The sequence below is a fragment of the Papio anubis genome, chromosome 1, assembly GCF_008728515.1.
Source record: "Papio anubis isolate 15944 chromosome 1, Panubis1.0, whole genome shotgun sequence".
Classification (NCBI taxonomy): domain Eukaryota; kingdom Metazoa; phylum Chordata; class Mammalia; order Primates; family Cercopithecidae; genus Papio; species Papio anubis.
In genome coordinates this window covers 154,781,146-154,804,567 of record NC_044976.1, presented here as the reverse complement: position 1 = coordinate 154,804,567, position 23,422 = coordinate 154,781,146, and the positions used below count along the sequence as shown (strand labels likewise).

The 23,422-nt window shown below is 48.0% G+C and overlaps 2 protein-coding genes and 1 pseudogene across 5 annotated transcripts; 2 read left to right on the top strand and 1 right to left on the bottom strand.

The window, feature by feature from the left end:
• Nucleotides 1-8: 8 nt before the first annotated feature.
• Nucleotides 9-4,862, top strand: IL24 (interleukin 24). The gene is made up of 6 exons (XM_031667032.1): nucleotides 9-78; nucleotides 253-485; nucleotides 1,278-1,340; nucleotides 2,491-2,649; nucleotides 2,987-3,061; nucleotides 3,976-4,862. Exons 1-6 carry the CDS (start codon nucleotides 9-11, stop codon nucleotides 4,057-4,059), a joined length of 684 nt encoding a protein of 227 aa, XP_031522892.1. The 3' UTR covers nucleotides 4,060-4,862.
• FCMR (Fc fragment of IgM receptor) lies at nucleotides 3,559-23,222 on the bottom strand. 4 transcript variants are annotated; one of them, XR_004178894.1, is made up of 9 exons: nucleotides 22,929-23,222; nucleotides 14,753-15,088; nucleotides 13,918-14,031; nucleotides 12,717-12,939; nucleotides 11,156-11,286; nucleotides 10,671-10,814; nucleotides 10,432-10,490; nucleotides 9,490-9,664; nucleotides 6,017-6,129 (listed from the first exon to the last, which is right to left on the bottom strand). XR_004178894.1 is itself a non-coding variant. In XM_031656289.1 (8 exons), the coding sequence occupies exons 1-8, from the start codon at nucleotides 22,963-22,965 to the stop codon at nucleotides 6,001-6,003; spliced, it is 1,173 nt and encodes a 390-aa protein (XP_031512149.1). In that variant the 5' UTR covers nucleotides 22,966-23,222; the 3' UTR covers nucleotides 3,559-6,000. The 4 variants fall into 4 exon arrangements, 3 of the variants coding, with proteins under 3 accessions (XP_031512149.1, XP_031512158.1, XP_031512153.1); XM_031656289.1 differs by lacking the exon at nucleotides 9,490-9,664 and having other exon boundaries at nucleotides 3,559-6,129; XM_031656298.1 differs by lacking the exons at nucleotides 9,490-9,664; nucleotides 14,753-15,088 and having other exon boundaries at nucleotides 4,864-6,129; nucleotides 22,929-23,142.
• Nucleotides 8,506-9,207, top strand: LOC116270729 (annotated as a pseudogene).
• Nucleotides 23,223-23,422: the final 200 nt, after the last annotated feature.

Genomic DNA, 23,422 nt, shown 5'->3' with positions numbered 1-23,422 from the left:
GAACTGCGATGGAGAAGGAGGAGGTGCAGGGCGTGCGGGTGTGGATGGGCAAGGTGGGGAAGAGCAGGTGGACTAATGGTAAGACCAGCAGCTTTAAGTCTGAGGGGCAGGAAGACCCCTGCTTCACCCTCAGTGCACCCTAGCAAGGCTGCCGGTTTGCAATAGTCTCAACTTTCCCATTGGAGAGCCCCCAGGATTGGCCTGGGGACACTCTCAAAGCATTTTCCCAGGGTATGTCACTCTGGGTCACAGGGCCGGCCTCACAGGCTGCCTCCCTTTCTTTCAGCAGACCCTTCTGCCCTCCTTTGCTGGCGACGGTCTCCCAAATGCAGATGGCTGTGCTCCCTTGCCTGGGTCTTATCCTGCTTCTCTGGAGCCAGGTGCCAGGGGTCCAGGGCCAAGAATTCCAATTTGGGCCCTGCCAAGTGAAGGGGGTTGTTCCCCAGAAACTGTGGGAAGCCTTCTGGGCTGTGAAAGACACTGTGGTGAGTAAAGAGCTGTTCTGGACTCAGCTGTGGGGGTTCCTAGGGGCAGTGGGCCGGTGGGGTGAGGGGGGAAGCTATTTTATGATTCTTGAGTCCTTCGCAGCTTCCTAATCAGTTTCCAGTTTCCCATGTGATAACTCTGTGAGGTCAGAAGGCACCACAAGCCCCATTTACACATGAGGAAACTGGGGCTCAGAAAAAATGTGAGCAGAAAAAATTGGGGCTCTGTGAAATAAACAGAGCCCAAGGGAAACCATGAAGAGAGCTAGATTCATCCAGGCTTCATCCCGAATGGAGTCTTCGGCTCTAAATCTGAGAACTGGAATGAGTGGCTGGGCTGTGGAGGAAGCTCCAAGGGCAAGAGAGGCAGTTCTGGCATACAGGCTGTCCTCCCCCACATCCTGCTTCCTTGCCATGTGCAATATGGAGCCCAAATCCTCCCGTAGTGGTTCTCAAAGCAGATAGGCTTATTTCCTCCCATGTCAAATGACCAGAGGCATCAAACCGCTTCCTTATCAAATCTGTGTTCAGGCTCTAAGAATAAGAAGAACTCCTGGGACTCCATTTGCTCCTGGGGGGCCAAGCTTAGTTATTTTCATGGCTGCAACCTTGTCTCCCCTCCCCATGGGCCAGTTCAGCCCAGCCCTTCCTGGGTCCTCCTTTGGTCCCTCTGGCCTTGGAGATCTCACAGACTGGATAGATTTAGGGGTCTAGGGAAGCAGCACATATTTGCAGAGTTGGTTTCTATGCTGATCCCTAACATGGAGACGTCTTTTCTTTCTGTTTGCAAAGCAATCTCAGGATAACATCAGGAGTGTCCGGCTGCTGCAGCAAGAGGTTCTGCAGAATGTCTCGGTAATCAGACCTCGGGGACACCACCCTCTGTGCGTCTGGTCTACTGTGTGTGGGTGGGAGTGCAAGGTTTTCTTAGGGGAGGTTGATGAAAGCCCTTCACTTCTTCCCTGGACTGACCTTACACAGGACAGGGCTAGGCTGTGAGCCAGGGAAGTCAGTGTCTGGGGTTACTGCTATGTGGTATGTGTGTGCAGTGGTACTGGGAGATGGAGAGGGTGGAGGCTTGTAAACATCTTTCTCCATTTAGCCAGAGAATTATATATTTCTCTTTTACTTCTGTAGGCCCAATGGGCATCTACTCAGGTTCATATCACCTCTTCCATTTTCATGCTTTTCTTTGTGTCCATTTTCCTGGGTCCTCCTTTGGTCCATCTGGCTTTTGGTATCTCACAGACTGGATAGATTTAGGGGTCTAGGGAAGCAGCACATATTTGCAGAGATGGTTTCTATGCTGACCTCTAACCCAGAGATAACTTTTCTTTCTCTTTGCGAAGTGAGCTCATGACTTAAAATAATACCTAACAAAAGGATTCATTCTTTCTTTCATCACGATCAGGTAGAGTATGTTATCAAGGATGGGTCACCATCTTCTCATCACCCATCTAGTGAGCACAAACCTGCTGAGCCCTGAGCCCTGAGCCCTGAGCCCTGAGCCCTGAAAGATGTGGCACTTCAGGAGCTTGAGGGGGTTAGAGTGCAATTGCTGTGTCCAAAGATATTAGTTTCTCCTCATTTCTTCTGTTCTCAGTCATTTTCCAGCCAACTCTCTATCACCAAGTCCAAGTTCAAGCCCTTTTCAGGGCCCATCACATCCCCATAGCTGTTAAAGAGACCATGTGGCATAGAAGAAAGAGAATATTAACCAGATGGGCAGTCAGGAATCCTGAGAGCTAGGCTGTGTCTGCCACTGACTGACTGTGCGACCTGGGGCAGGTCATTTATCTCCCTGGGTCTTGGTTCCTCCTGTCAAACAAAGATGCTGCTCTCCATGGCCCCTGAAGGCTCCTACAGATCTTAGGTTCATCATCACCTCCTAGAAGATCCTTATCTCTGCTGTGCTTATCTTGCCTTGGGTGGCATGTGGGTTGTTCCTTTAGGGGGTCAGGGTGGCCAGAGGCCTTGGCTCAGCAGTGACCCCGACCTTCCCCAGGATGCTGAGAGCTGTTACCTTGTCCACACCCTGCTGGAGTTCTACTTGAAAACTGTTTTCAAAAACTACCACAATAGAACAGTTGAAGTCAGGACTCTGAAGTCATTCTCTACTCTGGCCAACAACTTTGTTCTCATCGCGTCACAACTGCAACCCAGTGTGAGTAGCACAGGCTCTGGATACTGGCAACTCTGGGTTCAAGTCTAGGTCTGCTTCCAGTCTGCTGGGTGGCCCTCTGCAAAGTCCTCCACTTTCCTGGGCTTCAGTTTGTTATCTGTAAAATGGGGATGACCACTCCTGCCTGGCAGGATTGCTGCGTGAATTAAAGGAGGCAGCCCCTTTCACAAGGTGGGAGTTTGGAATTGGCTACCTTGGAGGTGCAGGATTCAGCCTTGGGCTCTCAGGCTTTTGGGAAAAGTGAGAGGGAAAAGTGAAAGGGAGCTTGCATCTGCTCCTACCTAAAACTTGGCACAACTTCTTTTCCCATGTTATGCAGCAGGAAAATGAGATGTTTTCCATCAGAGACAGTGCACACAGGCGGTTTCTGCTATTCCGGAGAGCATTCAAACAGGTAAGGCCAAGAGCTGAGAGCTTGCCCATCCAGTAGAATAGACTATTCTGAACCATCACATGAGGGCGCCTCAGAGACCCAATGCAGAATGTAATGCAGGGGACGCATCAGCTTTGCCCCAAAGCCCCCTGACTTAGCACAAGCACAGGTATATTTGCAGAAGCATCATAAACTAAGTGGTCTTTTTTCTTCCAGTTTTCAAGTTAAAGTGCTTTTATATTTTCCTACAAGATGATTTTGCTAGAGGAAATTTCTCTGTGTTTTGTGGGTACTTGAGCTGGGCAACTGAAGTCAGAAGAGAGGGAGACACCCCACCCCTACCCCATATTTTCCATGTATTTTCCATGATGCTTAACTGGTCTAGTTGTGAAAAACAATTACGGGAAATTATATTTGCTTTTCCAAAATTATGACAACAAAGAAAAATATTTGCTTTTCCAAAATTATGACAACAAAGAAAACCCAAATATCATTCCCAGCTCCCCTCAGAACATAAATGATTTTGATCACTTTTTATTTGAGGAAGAGATGCATCAGCCTATAAATAAATGGTGAAGAGCAATAACATCTGATGGAGACTGGCCACCTAGGCTCATTTCACCTGTGCAGTGGATTCAGGTGGTGGGACACATCCACCTTATACTGGAGTTTGTGGTTCCTGTTGTTAGGCGTGCCATGTGCCTTTTCCTTGTTCCTTGCCCACTGATACTCACTAGCCTGTTTGTCCTCACCCCTGAAGCAGACAAACACATGTAGATGGAGGAAAAGTGACAAGCAGGTGAGCTCATCAGAGGCCATCCCAAAGGTGACCCATCCCATGGATTGGAGTCAGGTCTATTTTAGCCATGGCGGGTTAGAAGAAAGACTATTCTCATAGCTAACATGGTTGACCTTCAACCCTCTTTTCCCTTTAGTTGGACATAGAAGCAGCTCTGACCAAAGCCCTTGGGGAAGTGGACATTCTTCTGACCTGGATGCAGCAATTCTACAAGCTCTGAATGTCTAGATCAGGACCCCCCTTCCCCCACTGGTTCATTCCCTGTGTCATTTCAAACAGTCTCCCTTCCTATGCTGTTCACTGGACACTTCATACCCTTGGCCATGGGTCCCATTTTTGGCCCAGGATTATTGTCAAAGAAGTCATTCTTTAAGCAGCCCCAGTGACAGTCAGGAAAGGTGCCTCTGGATGCTGTGAAGAGTCTACAAAGAAGATTCCTGTATTTATTACAACTCTATTTAATTAATGTCAGTATTTCAACTGAAGTTCTATTTATTTGTGAGACTGTAAGTTACATGAAGGCAGCAGAATATTGTGTCCCATGCTTCTTTACCCCTCACAATCCTTGCCACAATGTGGGGCAGTGGATGGGTGCTCAGTAAGTACTTAATAAACTGTGGTGGTTTTTTTGGTCTGTCTTTGGATTGTTAAAAAACAGAGAGGGATGATGGCATGTAAAACTGAACTTTAGAGTGTGAAAATCACACTGTCTTCTGATATCTGCAGGGACAGAGCATTGGGGTGGGGGTAAGGTGCATCGGTTTGAAAAGCAAATGATAAAATGTGGATTAAAGTGCCCAGCACAAAGCAGATCCTCACTAAACATTTCATTTCCCACCCACACTCACCAACCCACCCCATCATCCCTTTCCCTTGGTGCCCTCCTTTTTTTTTTGTCCTAGTCATTCTTCCCTAATGTGTCACTTGAGTGTCAAGCTGACCTTGCTGATGGTGACATTGCACTTGGATGTACCATCCAATCTGTGATGACATTCTCTGCTAATAAAAGACAACACAACTCAAGTCTGGCAGCCTTTCTTCTCTATTTCTGGATGAATGCCCAGTGAGACTGTGCAGTATAGCCAGAAGAGGCCTTCTTCCCAGCAGCAAAGCTCGGCATCTAGCCTCAAGCTCTGGCTGAACTTTGTGGTCGACATCAATCTAAAGATATAATGTCTGACTATGACCTTGTTCCAAAAACTTAGACAAATAGTATATGTAGGAGGTGGGATATCTATTCTTCCATGACATAAGTGCTACCCAGGAATTTCTTATTGCTTTCCTTCCCCACATTGTCTGGAACTGCCTAAGAAATGGGCAACATTTGTGAAAGCCAAGAAATGTAATAGCTTTGGATAACTAAAATAGATAAAAGTTAAGGTAAGTGCACAAACATCAGTGTCAGGCTATGGAAGGAAGATAAAGAGATGACAAATACCTTTTTTTTTGAGGAGAGATGCTGAGGTCAGGGCACTTACGTGCATCAAGTGATGGAGACAAAGTAAAGAGAGTTTATGGATATATATGCATATCTCGCTAACAAGCTTGGTTCTGAAATTTAGAATACCTCATCACATCAAGATAAATTGCCTTTAGCATAGAACTTGAGATAAGTAGAGGTTCACTAGAAGTGCTAACTTTTGGATCAGGGCAAAGGTGTTTCTGGGAGTGTTTTTATACTAGACCCCTGCCTAGTCCATGGGGCTGAGGCATGTCCACATAACTCAGAGCAACAGCCTTCTACTTGTGTAAGACCCAAGCATGGGAAGGATGCCCAAGACAATAGCTATGCCTCTGCCCCAGCCTGATGCCATGTGGTCTAGAGTCTGGGCAGCAACAACCCTGTGGTCAAAGACATGGAAGAAATGCTCTGCAAATCCCACAGCCTGTTAGATTGGAAAAGAAGCAAGTGGCATTGGGACAATTGCTCTGCATGCCTACAGCTTACCTGTCAACTACAGGAGGCTGCCAAGGTGTGCAAGAGGACCTGAGGGCAGAGCCATGCTCAGGGCACAGATAGACGGGGATGGGAGTCAAGATGGGGCATGGGAAGTGATGAGGGCTCTAAGAACACACAAAGCAGGTATTGGATATCAGCAGACAGATGAGACTCCTTGGCACCACAGTCTGAGCCTGGGGTCAGGGGACAGCTGGGGAGTTGTCAGGCAGGAACATTGATGTAGTCATCTGAATTACTGTCCTCCATCTTGGCGGCAGGCTGGTGGTAGAGACTCACATATTCACAGCTGCTCTTCAGAGATGAGGCATGGAACCAGGGAGATTCAGACACCTGGGGACAATGAAAGAAGCATCACTGGATCTGGGTAGGGTGATTTTAATATCTCCCCAGGTGGATTTTCATAGCGGGCAATGGAGCACGGGCATGGCTGCTGAGTTCCAGAAGGCAAAGACACAGAGATGGCTCAGCTCCATCAAGTGGAGCAGCCCTGGGGATTTTCAGGGTAGTGCCTCACCCGAGATAACTGGAAAACACTGAGACCTAACGTGGGCAGGAAATGCCTTAAATAAGGCTCAGAGTAAAATCATGTGGCTAAGCATGGGCCTGAAAGAGATCCAGCTGCCAGAGAAGTATCCCCTCGGGGATAAGATGCTGTGACTTATGGAATAAATATGCATCTTCTTAGGTAGTTATTCAGAAATAGAGTGAGTCACCCTCAGCACCTCTGTAAGGGCTCAGAGATGCTGTGATGTGGGGTCGTGACAGTGCATTCAGGAAGGGGATGGGTGGTGAAGGGGATAAGATGGCAGCCCACAGGGCACACTGGTGCTCCCTTTCCCCAGAGGGAAACTTCAGGATCATCCACCTTGAGGATGGTCAGTTCTTAGAGGACAGGACTGTGCCAATGACCCCCACATGGCATAGTTACTATTGCATCCACTGAAGAAGGCCACAAGGGGGACGGTAATGTATTTAAACACAAGCTCTGAGAATTAGACTTCCAGCAGCCTGAATATAGTAGGCATTCAGGAAGCACTCATTGAAAGAAACTTTTATATATTTTGTACTTTACTAAAGAAGGAAGCAGCAGCAGCAGCTTGCTTTGAAAATACGTCTTCCATCAGTCAAGGAAGTAGGAAGTCACAAAACAGAAAAGAAGAAAAAAGAGAAGGTTGAAAAGAAAAGTAACAGTGAGAGCAAAGAAAAATAAGAAACAAAATTAGATGGTTCTGGTGTAAATGTCAGTGAGGATGAAACTCAGTCAAGTAATCAATGAAAGAGCTAAAAAGCACACGTGGGTAGCACTCCTAAAACTTAGATGATGTAAGACCGGTCAAGAAAGGCCTGGATCCCAGAACAGCTCAAGATGTCAACCTGAAGCAAATTAACCAGCACATAACAATAGGAGAAATGATACATGAAGTTGGAGGTGACACAGAGAAAAAAGAGAGATGATGAAGATGAAGTTTCCAGGGTGAGAAGGAAGGCAGTAATATCTGAGCTTCCTTTAGAGGCCAAAGAAGAGGCTGAGGATGGGGAAGAAGACGAGGCTGAGGATGGGGAAGAGGATGAGGCAGAGGGAATCCTCGATGTATGACATGGTTTTTTGTTTTTGTTAAATTAAATGAACTTTGAAAAAAGTGAGCAAACCCTTTGTTAGTTTCTCACACTATCTCTTCTATTATGTTTTAACTAACTTTCTTTGTCTGATAATAGAGATGGTTTTAGATTTGCTTAAAAAAACCCCAAAAATTTATCTTTCACTGCCTGTTATAGTTCATAATTTGAGATTAACTTATTTGGCTTAAGAAATGGAAACGCTCCCCATTATTAAAGGCTATAATAATGAGTCACTAAGCATAGGCACCTTGTTGTAAATTTGTTCCATCAAGTTTTTTGCCCCTAATAGTGGGAATGAGAGTTTCAAGTAAAAAGGCAGGGTCAGCTTGGAACAAAGTGCAGGCTCAGGTGAGGGTCTGTGTGGTCATAGGGCAGTTTTAGAGAAAAGAGCTGCTGGAAAGATGGAGTAGACAGACAGTGTCGCGCCTGTCTGTCCCTCGGACTGGTTGCTGCACCATCCTCTGGAGTCTTGCCTGCTCAACGGTCAGTACATAGGTACTAGGACCGTGTGCACATATTTCTGAAGCAAGCTGCTGCTGCTTCCCTCTTTAGTAAAGTACAAAATATACCGAAGTTCCTTTCAATGAGTACTTACTGAATGCCTACTACGTTCAGGCTGCTGAACACTGCCATGCAGGTGTGAACCTTCTCTAGTGGGAGTGGGGAAGGGCAAGTTGGAGAAGCCGGAGGGGACTGCACAGAACTGCCTCTTGTTGCTGGGTACTACTGTTCCCTTTGTAGCCAGGCCCACGATTGACCAGCTGGGGATTAAATTTCTCAGCCTGCCTGAAGGGAGGGTCACTACATGGTTAAATTTCAGCCTGTAGGATGCAAGTGGAAATGGTGGGAAACGTCAGGGTCATGGGCTTAAGAAGCAGCATTTTCTTCCTCTCTCCTGTAAGCTGGGACGTGCACACGGTCCTGGTGCCTCAGTACTGACCATGGAGCTGGTAAGACTCCAGAGGATGGTGCAGCAACCAGACGGAGGGAATTTCAGTCCCGAGACGACCTCTTGGCTCACCGGCTCAGGCCACCTCTTCCTGTCCCTTTGTCTCTGAGCCTTTACTTGGAGAGGGGGAAGTAGGCTTCCACCGTGTGGGCCCTATCTTTTGGAGTCTGTGCTGCATTAGCTTAGTCTACGTTCGAATTAAAACAGGGATTTTCTTTTCCCAGGCGGCTGCCGAAGATGGCGGAAGTGCAGGTCCTGGTGCCTGATGGTCGAGGCCATCACCTGGAACCCCTGGCGGCCATCATGGCTAACTAGGTACTGCTGGGCCGGAAAGTGGTGGTCGTACGCTGCGAGGGCATCAACATTTCTGGCAATTTCTACAGAAACAAGTTGAAGTACTTGGCTTTCCCCTGCAAGTGGATGAACACCAACCCTTCCCGAGGCCCTTTCCACTTTCCGGCCCCCAGTCGCATCTTCTGGCAGACCGTGCAAGGCTTGCTGCCCCAGGAGACCAAGTGAGGCCAGGCCGCTCCGGACCGCCTCAAGGTGTTTGACGGCGTCCCACCACCCCACGACAAGAAAAAGCGGATGGTGGTTCCTGCTGCCCTCAAGGTCGTGCGTCTGAAGCTCACAAGAAAGTTTGCCTATCTGGGGCGCCTGGCTCACGAGGTTGGCTGGAAGTACCAGGCAATGACAGCCACGCTGGAGGAGAAGAGGAAGGAGAAGGTCAAGATTCACTACCGGAAGAAGAAACAGCTCATGAAGCTGCGGAAACAGGCCGAGAACGTGGAGAAGAAAACTGACACACAGTGGTCAAGACCCACGGACTCCTGGTCTGAGCCCAATAAAGACAGTTAATTCTTCATGCTTGGCCTGGCCTGCCCTTCCTCCATCGTGGCCCTGGAATGTGCGGGACCCAGGGGCAGCAGCAGTCCAGGTGCCACAGGCAGCCTGGGACATAGGAAGCTGGAAGCAAGGAAAGGGGGCTTAGTCACTGCTTTCTGAGGTTACTTGAAAGCACGCGGAGAATTGTGCAGGTGTCATCTATCTATGACCAATAGGAAGAGCAACCAGTTACTATTAGCAAAAGGGAGCCGGAAGACTAATTGGAGGGGCCCTACCTTGTGAGTGGAGCATCTGTTTAACTTTCCACCTGGTCATATAACTCTGCAGCTGTTAGAATGTGCAAGCGCTTGGGGACAACACGAGCTTGCTGTTGTACGATGGGTATTTACAGCAGCATAGACTGGGAAGATGTGCGACCAAGGGGTTACAGGCATTGCCCGTGCTCCTCACCTGTATTTTGTAATCAGAATCAAATAAATTATTTTTAAAGAAAAAAAAAACAGGGATTTTACCACACCCTTTTAAAAAAAACTTTATTCTGGGTTCTGCGTGTTTTGGACACTGTAGGCTGCTTTAGAGAATAAAAAGCTTTCTCATCTCAATTCTTAAACAAAGATGAATGGACAAAGGCTTTCCACCCAACCATCAGTGGCCATGAATGGAAATGCGAGTTTCCGTCCAGTCTAGATTTAAAGATGAATCCTCCTCACTCAATGTGTTGAACCTTGTCTACATCTCTCCCAAGTCTCCTCTAGACCAGGCCTAACCGCCTCCAGTGAAGGGTAAATTACTTCCTCTCACCTTCGAAAGTTTACTAGAAAGTTCTCGCGCACAGGAAGGTGAAACTGTCTAGGTAGCTTCCACCTCCCTAGGACCTCCTAGAAATCTAATCTCCTCCACTAGAAAGCCTTTCACAGAACTGTGGAGCTGCCACCTATCATTCTCTGCTAAGCCAGCGGCATCCAGCACGCACGTATCCCATGACAACTGCTTGGCTAGAAGCCACGGAACCAGGTCTTCCACAGTTCCCGGTATTCAACCTCCTGACACCAAAGACGAAACTAAAACAACTTGTTGGGCTCAGGGCCCAGGAGCTGCTGGGAAACCCGCTCTCCGGATCGCGGGGGCGGCGCGGGAAGCTGCACTCGGGTGCCACCCCAGGGCTGGGGCCGCCCAGTCGGGCCGCGGCTGCCAATCCCAGAAGGAGCAGAGCTTACCTGCAGCGGGGCGGGGGGCAACGGCGCTCCGGGGCCTGGAACGGGGGTCTCTCCCTTGCCTAGGGAACAGCGAGGGCGGGGTGAGGCGGTGGCCGAGGCTCCCGCCCCACTCTCGTGCTACCGCCCCCAGCTCCACCCTGCGGGAAGCCCTGACACTAGGAGCGCGCCCCGAGGCGCCCGGCCTTCCCGGTGCCAGCGCACTCTTTCCGCTTCTCCCCGTGGCCCGCCCGGCCGCTCACCTGCAGCGTCCGCCCCACGAGCGCGCCGCGGGCAAGCGCTGTAGATGTTGTTTTGGGAGCGCGGTCGCGGCGACCCGCGGGTCCTCTGGGAGCTCTCCAGTACGCGCATCATCACGGCCAGTCGGCGGGCCCGCCTGGAGAGGGCTTCCCCGCAAAGTCACAGGAAGAGGGAGGAAAATGGCATCAGAGGCCCGTGCCACCTTCCCCAAACGAAAGGCTGCCTCCTCCCTCGGGCTTGGCAGTGTCTGACCTGGAGATGCTCCAAGCGTGGGGAATGTACGAGGCACCGCCTCGCCCTGCCCTGAAGACCAAAGGGCCCAGGGCGCTGTCCTCCTCAGACCAGTGGCCTCCACTTCCCTACACCCCAGGCTGCTCATCAAAAGCTCTCTGAGTATCCCATGGAAGTTTAAAAGAGGGTTCCGAATGCTCTGGGCTCTTTGGGCAGCTCAGCTCTCCCTCCCCAAGCCCCCAGCCCAGCCACTCACCTTTCCTCCTTTCAACAGCGCTTTTCACCACCAGCCCCAGAAGTGCCAGCAGGAAAAGGCCCAGGATGGTCGAGATCAGAATGTGAAATCCTTGGCCTTCCCTCCCAGACCGTGAGCCATAGTCCAATGTTCTGGGGAGGGAAGGAAAGGTAGAGAGGGAGGAAGAGATTATTAAAGGAGGTAGGTTCAGGGCGTGCTTCTGTGTGGCCAACGTTTTTGGAGATGACTTACAGATTTGTCCTTTTGTTAACAGAATTCACTCCACTCCCCGCTCAAAAAGACTTGCCTATGGAGTCACGAAACTTGAATTCAAATTCATATTATGCCTTTTACTGGTTGTGTGATCTTGAATGAGTCTCCTAATCTCTCTGAGCCTTATCTCTTCGTAAATAGGTATAGTAAAATCTATTTCGCAGAACTGTTATGAGGATGAAATAAGAGTGGATATAAGGAATTTAACGCACCTTCCAATGTTCAGCACGTCAGTTTCTTCACGAGATTATTGCAGATATTGACTGGGCTAGTTCCTTATAATGGTGGGGAAAAGGATGTTTTTCTCATAGTGCTCCTTCTGCCTAGAAGTTCTCCCCTCAATTTTCTCTACATATTGAAATCTTACTTTTCTTAAAAGACGTTGTGTAAGTCCTCTTTTCTTCCTAATTGTGGTAAGCCAGACTGTGTGTGTGTGTGTGTGTGTGTGTGTGTGTGTGTGTGCGCGCGCGCGCGCGCGCGCTTTGGGTTTCCAATTCTGTGGTCATGGCTGTTTCAGGCTTTATCACAGTCAGACTTATGTTAGTAAGATCTGGATATTGCATACTGTCATCTTCTTGTATCTTCAGGACATAGCACAATGCCCGCCACATAGTAGAGAGTAAGAAAATGCTGGTTGGACTTGATGTTTTCCCTACTAATAGGTTAGGAATCAGGAGTCCTGGTTCTATTTGAAACCACTTGGTTCTCATGACCCCAGTTTCTCATACCTATAGAACCCAAATGATTTTGGAGGTCCTGTTTCTCACTAACACCTTTGTCTTTGCTTATGCAAAACCAGTTTTGATTATTGTAGGGGTTGTTTTTTTCTTTGAGTCTACTATAATGCTTCCCCCTAGTGGTATATTGCAGTACTTCCCTGGACTGCACCCCAGCCTTTAGACCAGTGCTGTCCAGGAGACATGTGAGTCACATATGTAATTTTAAATTTCCTAGTAGCCACATTAAAACAGTAAAAGGAAATGACTGAAAGTAATTTTATATTACTAGCTTAATAGTTAAGTTTATTTTTATTCTCATTTAGTTCTTCCCCATCAAAATAGATTTGAATGAATCTGAGTGACAGGAAGAGCTGGGTCTCACTAGTTGCTACAGGATCAATGCTGGGGCATTGACAAGTGTGTTTTTGTTAAAAGAGCTAATGAGTTAATGAGCTATATTCATAGGTGGTATATTTCACAGTGGCCTAGAGACAAAGCCAAGGAGGGTGTCTAATAATGGGCATTGCAGTGGGTTTCAGTGGATCTCCTAATTCCAGCCTACATCTAGATCCTGGACAGTGTTCTCTTACCTCTGCCTGTGCAGCCTGGTGTGGTGGTTGTAGCTGGCTGTCTGAGGCTTGAGCAGCTTCTCCAGAGCTGAGATCTTTGAGGCTGTAGTGGATGGCAGGAAGGTTGGGGGCTCGTCACCTACTACTGAAGATGCTCTGGACACTCGAGGGTGGTGGGTGATTTGGGTGGTGGGGGAGGAGTGGTGGACTGGAGGAACCTTGGTCCTTGGAGCTGGTGTGGTAACTGCAGGAGGTAGCAGGAAAAAAATGATGTTTCTTTTATATACTCTATTCTCCAACAGGATTAGGTCACCACTTCTTTCCACAACATACCCTTCCCTTTTATGCAGACTACTTTTGTTCTTGCAGTCCTCGTGGCCTAAAATCCTTCTTAACATGCTATCCAGGCCTAGTCAATTCCAAGTATATTTGCTTCAAATACCATTTCTTCCAGGAAGCCTTCCCTGACTTCCGAGGTAGAAGAGCTTGCCCCCCTCTGAGCAGAGGGAGAAGCGTTTTTGTAGTTCTATTCCCACTCTGCCTTGTGCTGTATTTGTGTGCTAATCTGTTCTCCCCCATCTCACACCTATCAGTCACAACCTTGGCTACACGATCTGTTCAATTACACTATCCCTCTTGGCTCTCAGTGGGGTTACCTAGTGTAATGTTGTTCAATTAATGTATCCACTTCATCGGCATATGGGATAATATGATGGAAATATTGCATGTCAAAATGCATTTAAAACTGGACAATGATATCAAAATGTAAAGGTATCATTAGTAGGAACATCCTTAATCTTTTAGCTGCAAAATAGAGTTAAAAATCATTAGATGCCAGCAGGTAGAAGACAGCCCTACGGGGAGCACGAGACATGATGATCTCCAGCTGGGAAATGTCTGCCCAGTCTTGGTTTCCGCAGTCATTCATAAAAGAGCTGGATTTTGTGAGTGGAGCACAAACGTCATTGCTTGTGGTGCCACCTGGTGATAGTACGTAAGTTCTGCAGCTAGAACCAGGTGACCTGACTGTCGGACAGGCTTGAAGGATATGGACAGCAGATCTCAGGGAGGTATGTACCCTCTCTAAAGGCAGGGAATACACACCTAAGACTCAGCTCAGCTCTGCCAGCCACTCTATGAACTGAGCATAGACCCCCTCCTCCATTTTCACACTGCCACAGCATCTCACCCACCTCTCCTACCTTCGCTATGATGAACTGACCTCTGGTTACGACTTTGGAAGAACTGGCATATGGAGGCATCTGGAACAAATAGGGCAGATGAAACCATTTTGGAGTCTCAGGCATTGGCTGCTCTTCCCATGATGGCTCGTATTCTATTGGAGGGAAGCAGAATGTGTTGGTGATCTCTAGGAGGAGACTGAGGCTTGGGGAAGGGTCTGTTGGTGTAAACTGAAACTAATTCAGCCAAAGTGGATGACAGTGAGGGGATGAGGGCAGGGTCCACTGAAAGAAGCAGAACAGGAGCTGGGTTGGGGGCTTCCCTGGAGGAAATACTGGTTCCCCTAGTCCAGTCAACATTCCCTGCAAAATCAGCAGAGGTCATTGGGATTCTAGGCTGTTAAATTACTGTTGCATATGTGTGGGGAACTCGGTGGAGGAAAGGAGAAAGGCAGGATTCCAGAGAAATAAAGGATCAGGTCATAGAGTAATAAGATTGGCCTATAAGTGTGGCTGGGTAAATTAGTGTCTTTCCTTTATTTCTCATGGGACAATTACATAGGATAGTTATGTCGCTTTGCTTCCAATTTCCTCCATCTCAGAGCGTCTCCTCAATCTCAAGCCCCCACTCCCCTCATGCCCTGGGTAGGATGGACAATACAAAGAGAGTGCCTATCTTGTTCCTTACGTCCATGTTGGGTAGAAAATTCTGTGGACCATGAAGTTAATTGACTACGAGGTTTCATATGGATCTCAATCATTATGTGGCTTATATGGCAACAGTGTCAGAGTCTAGGGGACTGTTACAGTTAGATGACTGTCCCAGTCTTCCCATTTTCTGGGTAGTCTGAGCCTCCAATCAGCAGAGGAACCTACCACTGTGGACATTCAGGGTGACTTTCTGGGTCTTCCCCCTGTCTGTGTTCCTGCCCGCTCCACAGGCATAGACTCCGCTGTCACTTTCGGTCAGCTGTGTTACCTCCACTAGGAACAGATTCTTGCGTGGGTATTGCTTCAGAGTGACTCGGCCCTTGTATTCCACCTTGATGAAGTTGGTGGTAGATACCACAGTACCACATGTTCCAGATCCAACCATCTCCCGGCACAGATACATCCTCACATGCATTTCAGGAAGTGGGCACTTGATGGTAACTGATCCGCCCAGCTCTCCCTCTACCTTTACTTCTGGGAGGATCCTCAGGGCCCCTGATACTGCAGGGAGAAGAGATTAATGCAGAGGGAGCCTCATCTCTAGCTATATCCCAGCCCCATCCATTTCCCAGCTCCAGCTCTCTCGCCAACCATAGCCCAAGACCCAGCCCAATCTCACATTCATCCCCAGATCTAGCCCTGTCCCCATTATTAGCCTTGCCTCAGCCTATCCTTAGCCACAGCCTTATCCTCATTTCTTTTTTCTTTTTCTTTTCTTTTCTTCTTTCCTTCTTTCTCTCTTTCTTTCTTTCTTTTCCTTCCTTCCTTCCTTCCTTCCTTCCTTCCTTCCTTCCTTCCTTCCTTCCTTCCTTCCTTCCTCTCTCTTTCTTTTCTTTTCCCCTCCTTTCCTCCCTCCTTCCCTCTCTCTCTCTCTCTTTCTTCTCTCTCTCTCTCTCTCTCCCTCCCTCCCTCTTATAGGATCTCACTCTGTCACCCAGGCTGGAGAGCAGTGGTGTGATCATGACTCACTACAGCCTCAACCTCCTGGGCTCAAGCAATCCTCCCAACTCAGCCTCCCAAGTAGCAGGGACTACAGGTGCATGCTGCCATGCCTGGCTAATTTTTGTCTTTTTTGTAGAGATGGGGTTTTCATTATGTTGCCCAAGCTGGTCTCGAACTCATGGCCTCAAGTGATCTGCCTGCCTCGGCCTCCCAAAATGCTGGGATTGAGCCACTGTGCCCGACCCTTATTCTCATTTCTACCCTTAGTCTCAACTTCAGCCTCGTCCCATCCCCAACCCTACCCACAACCTCAGGCCAGCTCTATGTTCACCCCCAATCCTATACCCTAGTGTTACCTTAATTTAACCCTCAACTTTGGCCTCACCACCGAACCCAAACCCATAAGGAGCCAGACACGAAACCCTTGAGATGATAATCAAAAGTATATCTCCCACTCCAAGGAGACATAATATGCCTCAGGTGACCCCAAACAGCATACAGCCCCCATGTGACCTCAGCGTGGTGCTGGCAGCATGGTGCGGTTGTGTTGCAACAGGTTTTCCTTTCCAGTTTGGTTTCGCTCAGCCGCATCCATCCAGCCATTCGTCTGCAGTTCTATTTATTAAATCATTCAACAAGCGTTTATTGAATGTCTTTCCTGTGACAGTAAACCAGCCGGCATCCCTCCCTCAGGAACAAATCATTTAGTGAGTGATACCAATCAATGGCCAGTGAGCAGTGTAATACATCCCATGAGAGAGATCGCACGGGGTTCCCTGGAAGGAGCGAACCAGGGCACCTGATGTAGGCTGTTGCAGGGGGTGGCGTGGTTGGAGGAAGACTTTCTGGAATAAGCGATGTCTGAGTTGTGACCTGAAGGAATGGGTATGGAGGGCAACTGAGAGTGACGATGCTCATCACAGAGGCGGGGGACATAGAAGGGGAATTGAGGGTGTGTGTGCATGTGTGCATAGGTGTGCACACACTGTATGTGTGATGGGGAGGGATAAAAGATGTGGTTCATGAGTCCCTGACATCATAAAGCTTATGCTTTGAGTGAGAGAGGTCAGGTCTAATGCACTTGAGTCAGCTGCAGAAGAGGGTAAGGCCATGCCTGAGTAATTGCCAACTAAGTGGATCCCGTAAGTGTCTGCATATTTCTGGGAAGAAAGTTCATAGGGTAAAGCGTGTGCGTGTGTGGTGAGGTGGGGCTGGAAGGCTGAAGTGGAAGAGAAGAGAGTCTTCCAAACAGCCAGAACAGTCCCCTAAAAGACCAGGATATGAGAGAGAACATAGCATGTCCATGGGCGGAGAGAAGTTTGCAAACGTACTGAGATTTATCCACAGGGCATGCATTAAGAAGAGCACTAGGGAGTTTAGTCAAATGAGAGTCAGGTGAAGCTTAGGAAACAGGTGGGGATTGAGACTTTGGGATAAAGACATGCTGGGCAAAGGGAAGAATTCTGACAATGGTAAAGAGGTAAAAACAATTGTGGGAGCAGAAAAGGGGGTTGGGGAGGGTGGGGAGGGTTAGAGAGGGAGGATGTATGGGAGCATGTTGAGATCTAAAAGTGTAGCTGACATAAACGTGGTAAAGACTACAGAAGAGGGTAAGGCCATGTCTGATTAATAGCCAACTAAGGCAGATGGACCAGCCAAAAACATGAACTCTGACATGGAAACCCTCACATGAAAAACCCAGCACAGCTTTAAACCCACTGGAAATCGAGTCATGAGGTAGCCTCACAACTAGACATTGCAATGGAAAGGTGACCTGTCACAAAGTGTCAATCAACAGACAAAGATACAATCAAAGGGAGGTCTGGAGGAATCACCTTTTGCATCCAGACAGCCCCCACCTATGTGGGAAGCTGAACGCCGAGGGTGGAAGCACATGGAAGTGTTTGAATGAGACTAACCCAGCCAGGAAGGAGGTGTGAATGCCACTTTCCCAAGAGCAAGATGGTACAAAATGGGCAGGGGGAGGATAGCAGAAATGGGGTCATCACTTATGTAGCAACCTCCAGCAGCCTCAGGCTACCCAGGGTTGAGCTTTCGGTAAATCCCTGGCTTGCCTGTTCAGCTCCTTGTGCAGACCCTGGATGGATGAAGTGCAAGAAAAGCTACTGGCTAGGCTGAGCTCTGGTCCACAAGGAAGCAGTAGCTGGTGATGTGAAAATGACCAGACCCCAAGAAAAAGAAACTAGTTCTCCTCAAGTTCATGGTAGCTTCTAACCTATTCCCAAGACTTAGTAAAGCAGATTTTGAAAACAGAGAAAAGACAGATATAAGCTACTGGTTTAGGCATCTAAAGTAGCACAGTGTGCATGAGACTCATCTGAGGAGAATGGCTACAATGCAGACGACCTGATCCTGTGCTTAGGAATGGTGATTACATATATCTGTGGCATGGTCTAGAAATATGTGTCTTTCAACAAGTGTCCCAGGTGCCCTTGCATTTCTGCAATCCTGGGCTATGTAACATTTACAAATGATTCCGGGGAAGAAAAGGAGGAACTGGAGAAGGCTTCAAAAGGAACCAACCTGTTCAATAGTAATATTTTTGAGAGGCTGCTAAGTGACATTAATCTCTAAATTGGTGACTTGATTTTCAGTGGTTATGATAGGGAAGAGGGAGAAATGTGGCTTAAGAATCACTCTCAATATATAAGTGGATGTAAATACATGATTGGAAAATGGGAAAACATTCTCACCATACAAAATAAGGTCAAGGTTCATAGGTCCTTGGTGGCTGGGGAGCTCTGGAGAGGGACTCTGGCACCCACTTAGGGGTGATTTTCCAATGGAAGTGCAAATGAGGACCTAGTCAACTCAAATCAGAGCAGATCTCAGGAAGAGGAGAGTTGGCCTGTGATTTTTATGTTTATCTAAAGGGGCATGGATTTTTTTTAAAAGGATGAGAAACATCCCACTCAGCTTCTTATTTCCAAATACAGTGGCCTGGGTGTGTCCAGGCCTGCAGCCTGTCACAACGAATGAAGTGTCCATCTCCTTTCAAAGGCCAGCCCCTCCACCTGTATCCTGAGTCCATCATTCGCATCTGTTTTAGTTCTTCTTGTCTGCAATGATCCTGTTTCTTTCTCTGGCTATTGGAGAAAAATGGCCTTCTCATCTAGCATTGCCATAGCTTACACACATGTCCTGCTATTGCCCATCTTTTCTTCTTCTTCTTTTTTTAAGACAGGGTCTTTCTCTGTCGCCCAGGCTGGAGTGCAGTGGTGCAATCTTGGCTCACTGCAGTCTCCACTTCCTGGGCTCAATTGAGGCTCCCACTTCAGCCTCCTGAGTAGATGGATGGGATTACAGCACCTGCCACCACACGTGGCTAAATTTTTGGTAGAGATGGGCTTTCACCATGTTGCCCAGGCTGGTCTTGAATCCCAGCTCAAATGATCCATCCACCTTGGCCTCCCAAAGTGTTGGGATTGCAGGCATGAGCCTCCGTGCCTGGCTTTGCCCATCTTTAAAAACTCCCCAGTTGACCTTTGCCTCCCCTTCACCTGCCAACACACTTCTTTATTCTCTTTATCAAACCAGTCATCAAATTTGCTAAATCAGATTCACTTCCATACCTCCCAATTTCTCTTCAATCCACTCCTATCAGAATTTCGTGTCCAGTGTTCCACTGAAACTGCTCTTGTCAAGTCACTGAAATTCTCCTGTCGCCTCTTTGTCTTCATTTCCCCTCATCCTGTCAGCAGCGGTTGACAGAATGGAGCCGGCCCATCTTGAAACACACCCTTGGTGTGGCTTCCCCAGTGCACACCCTCAGTGGTGGCTCCCTGTCAGCCTGCGTTCTTCCTTTCCTTCTCTCCCACCTCTCCGTGCTGGGCTAGCTCAGGGCCTGTGCCTTGCACCTGTTCTTTTCTCTGTCCTCCCTCCCTCTCTGCCCTCACTCGCTCATTGACTCCCATGGCTTTTATGGCTAATGCTATAGATTCCATCAAAACATGATCTCCAGTTTCACCTCTGAGCTCCAGACTTGCCTCTGACGTCTCCACTCGGACCCTACTTGAATGTGTAAGATATATGCCAAACTTAGGACAGCCAAGAAAGAACTGATTTCTCTTCCAAAACCCTCACATACTCTTCCAATGATCCCATCATCCACCCAACTGCTGAAGCCTAGAACTCATCTTCATGTCAAAGAATAAAGAATAAATTTTAAGTGTGTGTGTGTGTGTGCTGGGTCCCAGCATCAAATGTATATATGTATATATGTTTGTATGTATGTATGTGTGTATGTATGTATTATTGGTCAAGGTAAAAAGGTTTGAAAGCTCACACTGCATGACACTGCCTTGCTTTATTAAAGAGCTCTAGAGAGGGCTCCAGGCAAAGTGGCCTACAGTTTGTGCCTCATGTACTAGGCCCTAGGGAGGCCCACCCCAGCATTTGCAGGACCTGGGGTAGGAGTACAAATTAAGGCCCAAATACCGTATATCTGAATATTTTTAAGTTATAAATCAAGTTAATGAACTGTTAAATAAAATTCGCTTTACTTACCTAACTTGACAAATGCACCCTCTTTGGATGTTCACTCTACTCCGTGGCCATGCAGGGAAAACAACTCCAAGCTTCCTGCCCCCAGCCTCTGCCCACCTTCCTTCTCATCCCTTCCTCCTGCCCACAGCACAGGGGTCCTGGTATATACATAGTAGATACCTCAGCTTGCAAGTACAGTCTTTGTCCACCCCCCACCTTCTTCCCAAATAGCCACCTGTGGCCACATTTTATAGGCCAGGGGTCAATCTCAAGAGGAAGACCCAGGATAGAAGCTTGTACCATCATTGAAAGGGGGCCCACAGTCATGTGGACAGGGAATTCTAGTTCTAAAAGAGAGAGTTTGGGTAGGGCATGCTGGCTGTGGCCTGTAATCCCAGCACTTTGGGAGGCTGAGGCAGGCTGATCACTTGAGTCCAGGAGTTTGAGACCAACCTGGGCAACAAGGTGAGACCCTATCTCTATTAAAAATACAAAAATTAGCCAAGAGTGGTGGCATGTGCCTGTAGTCCCAGCTACTCAGGAGGCTGAGGTGGGAGGATCACTTGAGTCTGGGAAGTTGAGGTTACAGTGAGCCGTGATTGCACCACTGCATTCCAGCCTGGGTGACAGGAGTGAGATCCTGTCTCAAAAAAGTGGGGTTGGGTGTGGGCTTGGGGCGTATGCATCTCCCTGGCCTGTGAACTCCTCACCCTGTGGGCATGGGCATGACTGGAGGAGGGTGGGGCCCATAGTGAGATCCCTTTTGGCCCACCTAGAATGGGGGTACTTCTCAGGACAGACTGAAGTCGTGCAATTTGAGGATCCTTCATGCCTTTAGGTCTTCCACTCCCCACCAAATCCCCTCTTCCTCCTCAGGCCTAAGTTTAGTTAACCATCCACCATACCCTCCTATGTCCTACGGCCTCTCACAGTGTTTGATGTTTCATGTAAACTCCATTCCACTGGACTTTTAGAGATTTTCAATCTTCAGCTCAACAAATACCTGCGTTTCTTTCATACTCAAGACATCGCAAAGAAAGCAAACATCAATAGGAAGCCATTTCAACCCACAAGGAACTTGTCACTGAAGAAACCAAATTAAGATGGACACACATTAAACATAATACAAGGCAGCTATTGGGCTCAGAAGAGGGACCTCAGGAATGTCTACAAGAAGGAGGTGAAGTTTGAGATGAACTTTGAAGAACCCATAAAAAGTGAAGGTGGCCAGGTGTGGTGGCTCAAGCCTGTAATCCCAGCACACTGGGAGGTCAAGATGGGTGGATCATCTGAGGTCAGGAGTTCAAGACCAGCCTGGCCAACATGGTGAAACCCCGTCTCTACTAAAAATACAAAATTTAGCCAGGCACGATGGCGCACACCTGTAATCCAGCTACTTGGGAAGCTGAGGCAGGAGAATCGCTTGAACCCAGGAGGCGGAGGTTGCAGTGTGACAAGATCATGCCACTGCACTCCAGCTGGGGCGACAGAGAGAGACTCTGTCTCAAAAAAAAAAAAAAAAAAAGAATGGTGAAGGTGAGAGGAAGGGTGTTCCTGGTCCTGGCAGAAGGCACAGCATGGGCAAGGGCATGGTGGCAGGAGTGTATGGCTTGTGTTCAAGGAGAAGTCCTATTGGCCGGAGGTTAAGAAAGTGTTGGGGAGTGTGGTAGGCTCAGAGTATGAAAGGGGGGTACAGGGAGGAGTGTACATTGACTTCAGTAGGCAGTAGAAGTCATTAGAGGTTCTTGGGAGAGGTAATCCTGTGATTAGAAGTCAAGTTTAGGAAAATTAATCTGGTGCTGCAGGCATCCTGAGTTAGAAGAAGTGGGAAAGATAGTTAAGAGGGGATTGTGTGTTCTTTTCCTGTTCATTTCCTCTGTTACCTTCCTAATGTCAATTGCTGCTGCTTCTTATCCCGGTAGATACGGATCTAGAAACTGCACGATTTGGCCATTGATTGGATCAAGGTCTGAATGAGGATAAATCGGAAGAGGTGGTAATTAGCCATTCTGGCATTTTGTGGCTGATGATCAGAGATACTTCAGACAGGTGAAATAGCTGGTTTGGATGGTGATCAATGAGGAGTTTGAGGTAAGGTTAGGTGGGCTACATTTCAAATCTCAGTGGAATATTGAAGTAGGGGTTGCCCAGGAGACAGCTGTAAATTGAGATATGGAATTCAGGAAATAGATTAGAGCTACTGAATGGATTACAGAGTTTTCATTTAGGGTTGAAAGCTGGAAATTCAGGACTGAAAAAGATCTATAGAAAGAGCATAGAGGTAAGAAGAAAGAAGTATGGAGACACTTGCTTCAAGATCCCATAATAATACGCAATACGTTTAGGAGAGATGACATCTTCAACTCTTAAGAGTTAACACCTGGCTGGGCACAGTGGCTCACACCTGTAATCCCAGAGCTTTGTGAAGCTGAGCCAGGAGGATCACTTAAGGCCAGAAGTTCAAGACCATCCTGGACAACATAGCAAGACCCCCAACTCTACAAAAAAATTAAAAATTAGCTGGGCATGGTGGCATGCACTTGTAGTCCTAGCTACTAGAGAGTCTGGGGTGACAGGATCACTCGAGCCCAGGAGTATGAGACTGCAGTGAGCTGTGATCACACCACTGCACTCCAGCCTGGGTGACAGAGTTAACACCTGACTGAAACAGGAGAGTGTCTGGAGTGGAGAAAGGAGCATTAGCAGAGCCCTGGGAATGAGTGAGGAGGGCATCCAACACCTCACGTGGCCTCCATTCTTGTCCTACCCTAGGTGTTGGTTTGCAACTGAATCCATCCAGAAACATCAGAGCTAGAGCTACCAGGCAACTCTTCTACTTGTGGCCAATTCAAATCTCATTCAGAGGTCTGAAGTGTTTCCCCATAGTACTTACCTGGCAGGAAGTAAAGTGACCAAAGCCAGAGGTCCATTGTTCCTTCTAGAGTGCAAGATCCACCTAAGAGCCCCTAGAGAGGGGGATGGAGACACGCTGCTTACTCAGGAAGCCTTCACAATCTGGAGCTAGAAAGAGATTTCTAGCCCCCACGAGGAACAAAGCTTCACGATGAGGAAATGACAACCTCCCTTGTTTGCTAACTAGTCTTAGGCTAAAAAGAGAGTGCTGACAAACCGCAGAGGAAGTCAGGAGCTGAGAAAACATGTTATGTGGAGTAAGAAAGGGTCACCCCGCTCAAAAGGCATCTAGGAAGTTCCTCCAGACTATTAGCAGCGACCAGGCCTGATATTCCTTTGTCTTGGTGCTTTTTCTTAGCAGGGCCTCCCGTGCTTTCCTTATACTCATTGGTTTCTGAGCTGGGGTCATTTGCTTTCATTTGGCCTTCAGGATAAAAGAGCCTTATCACCAATTTTCCCCACCTGAGAAAGGCT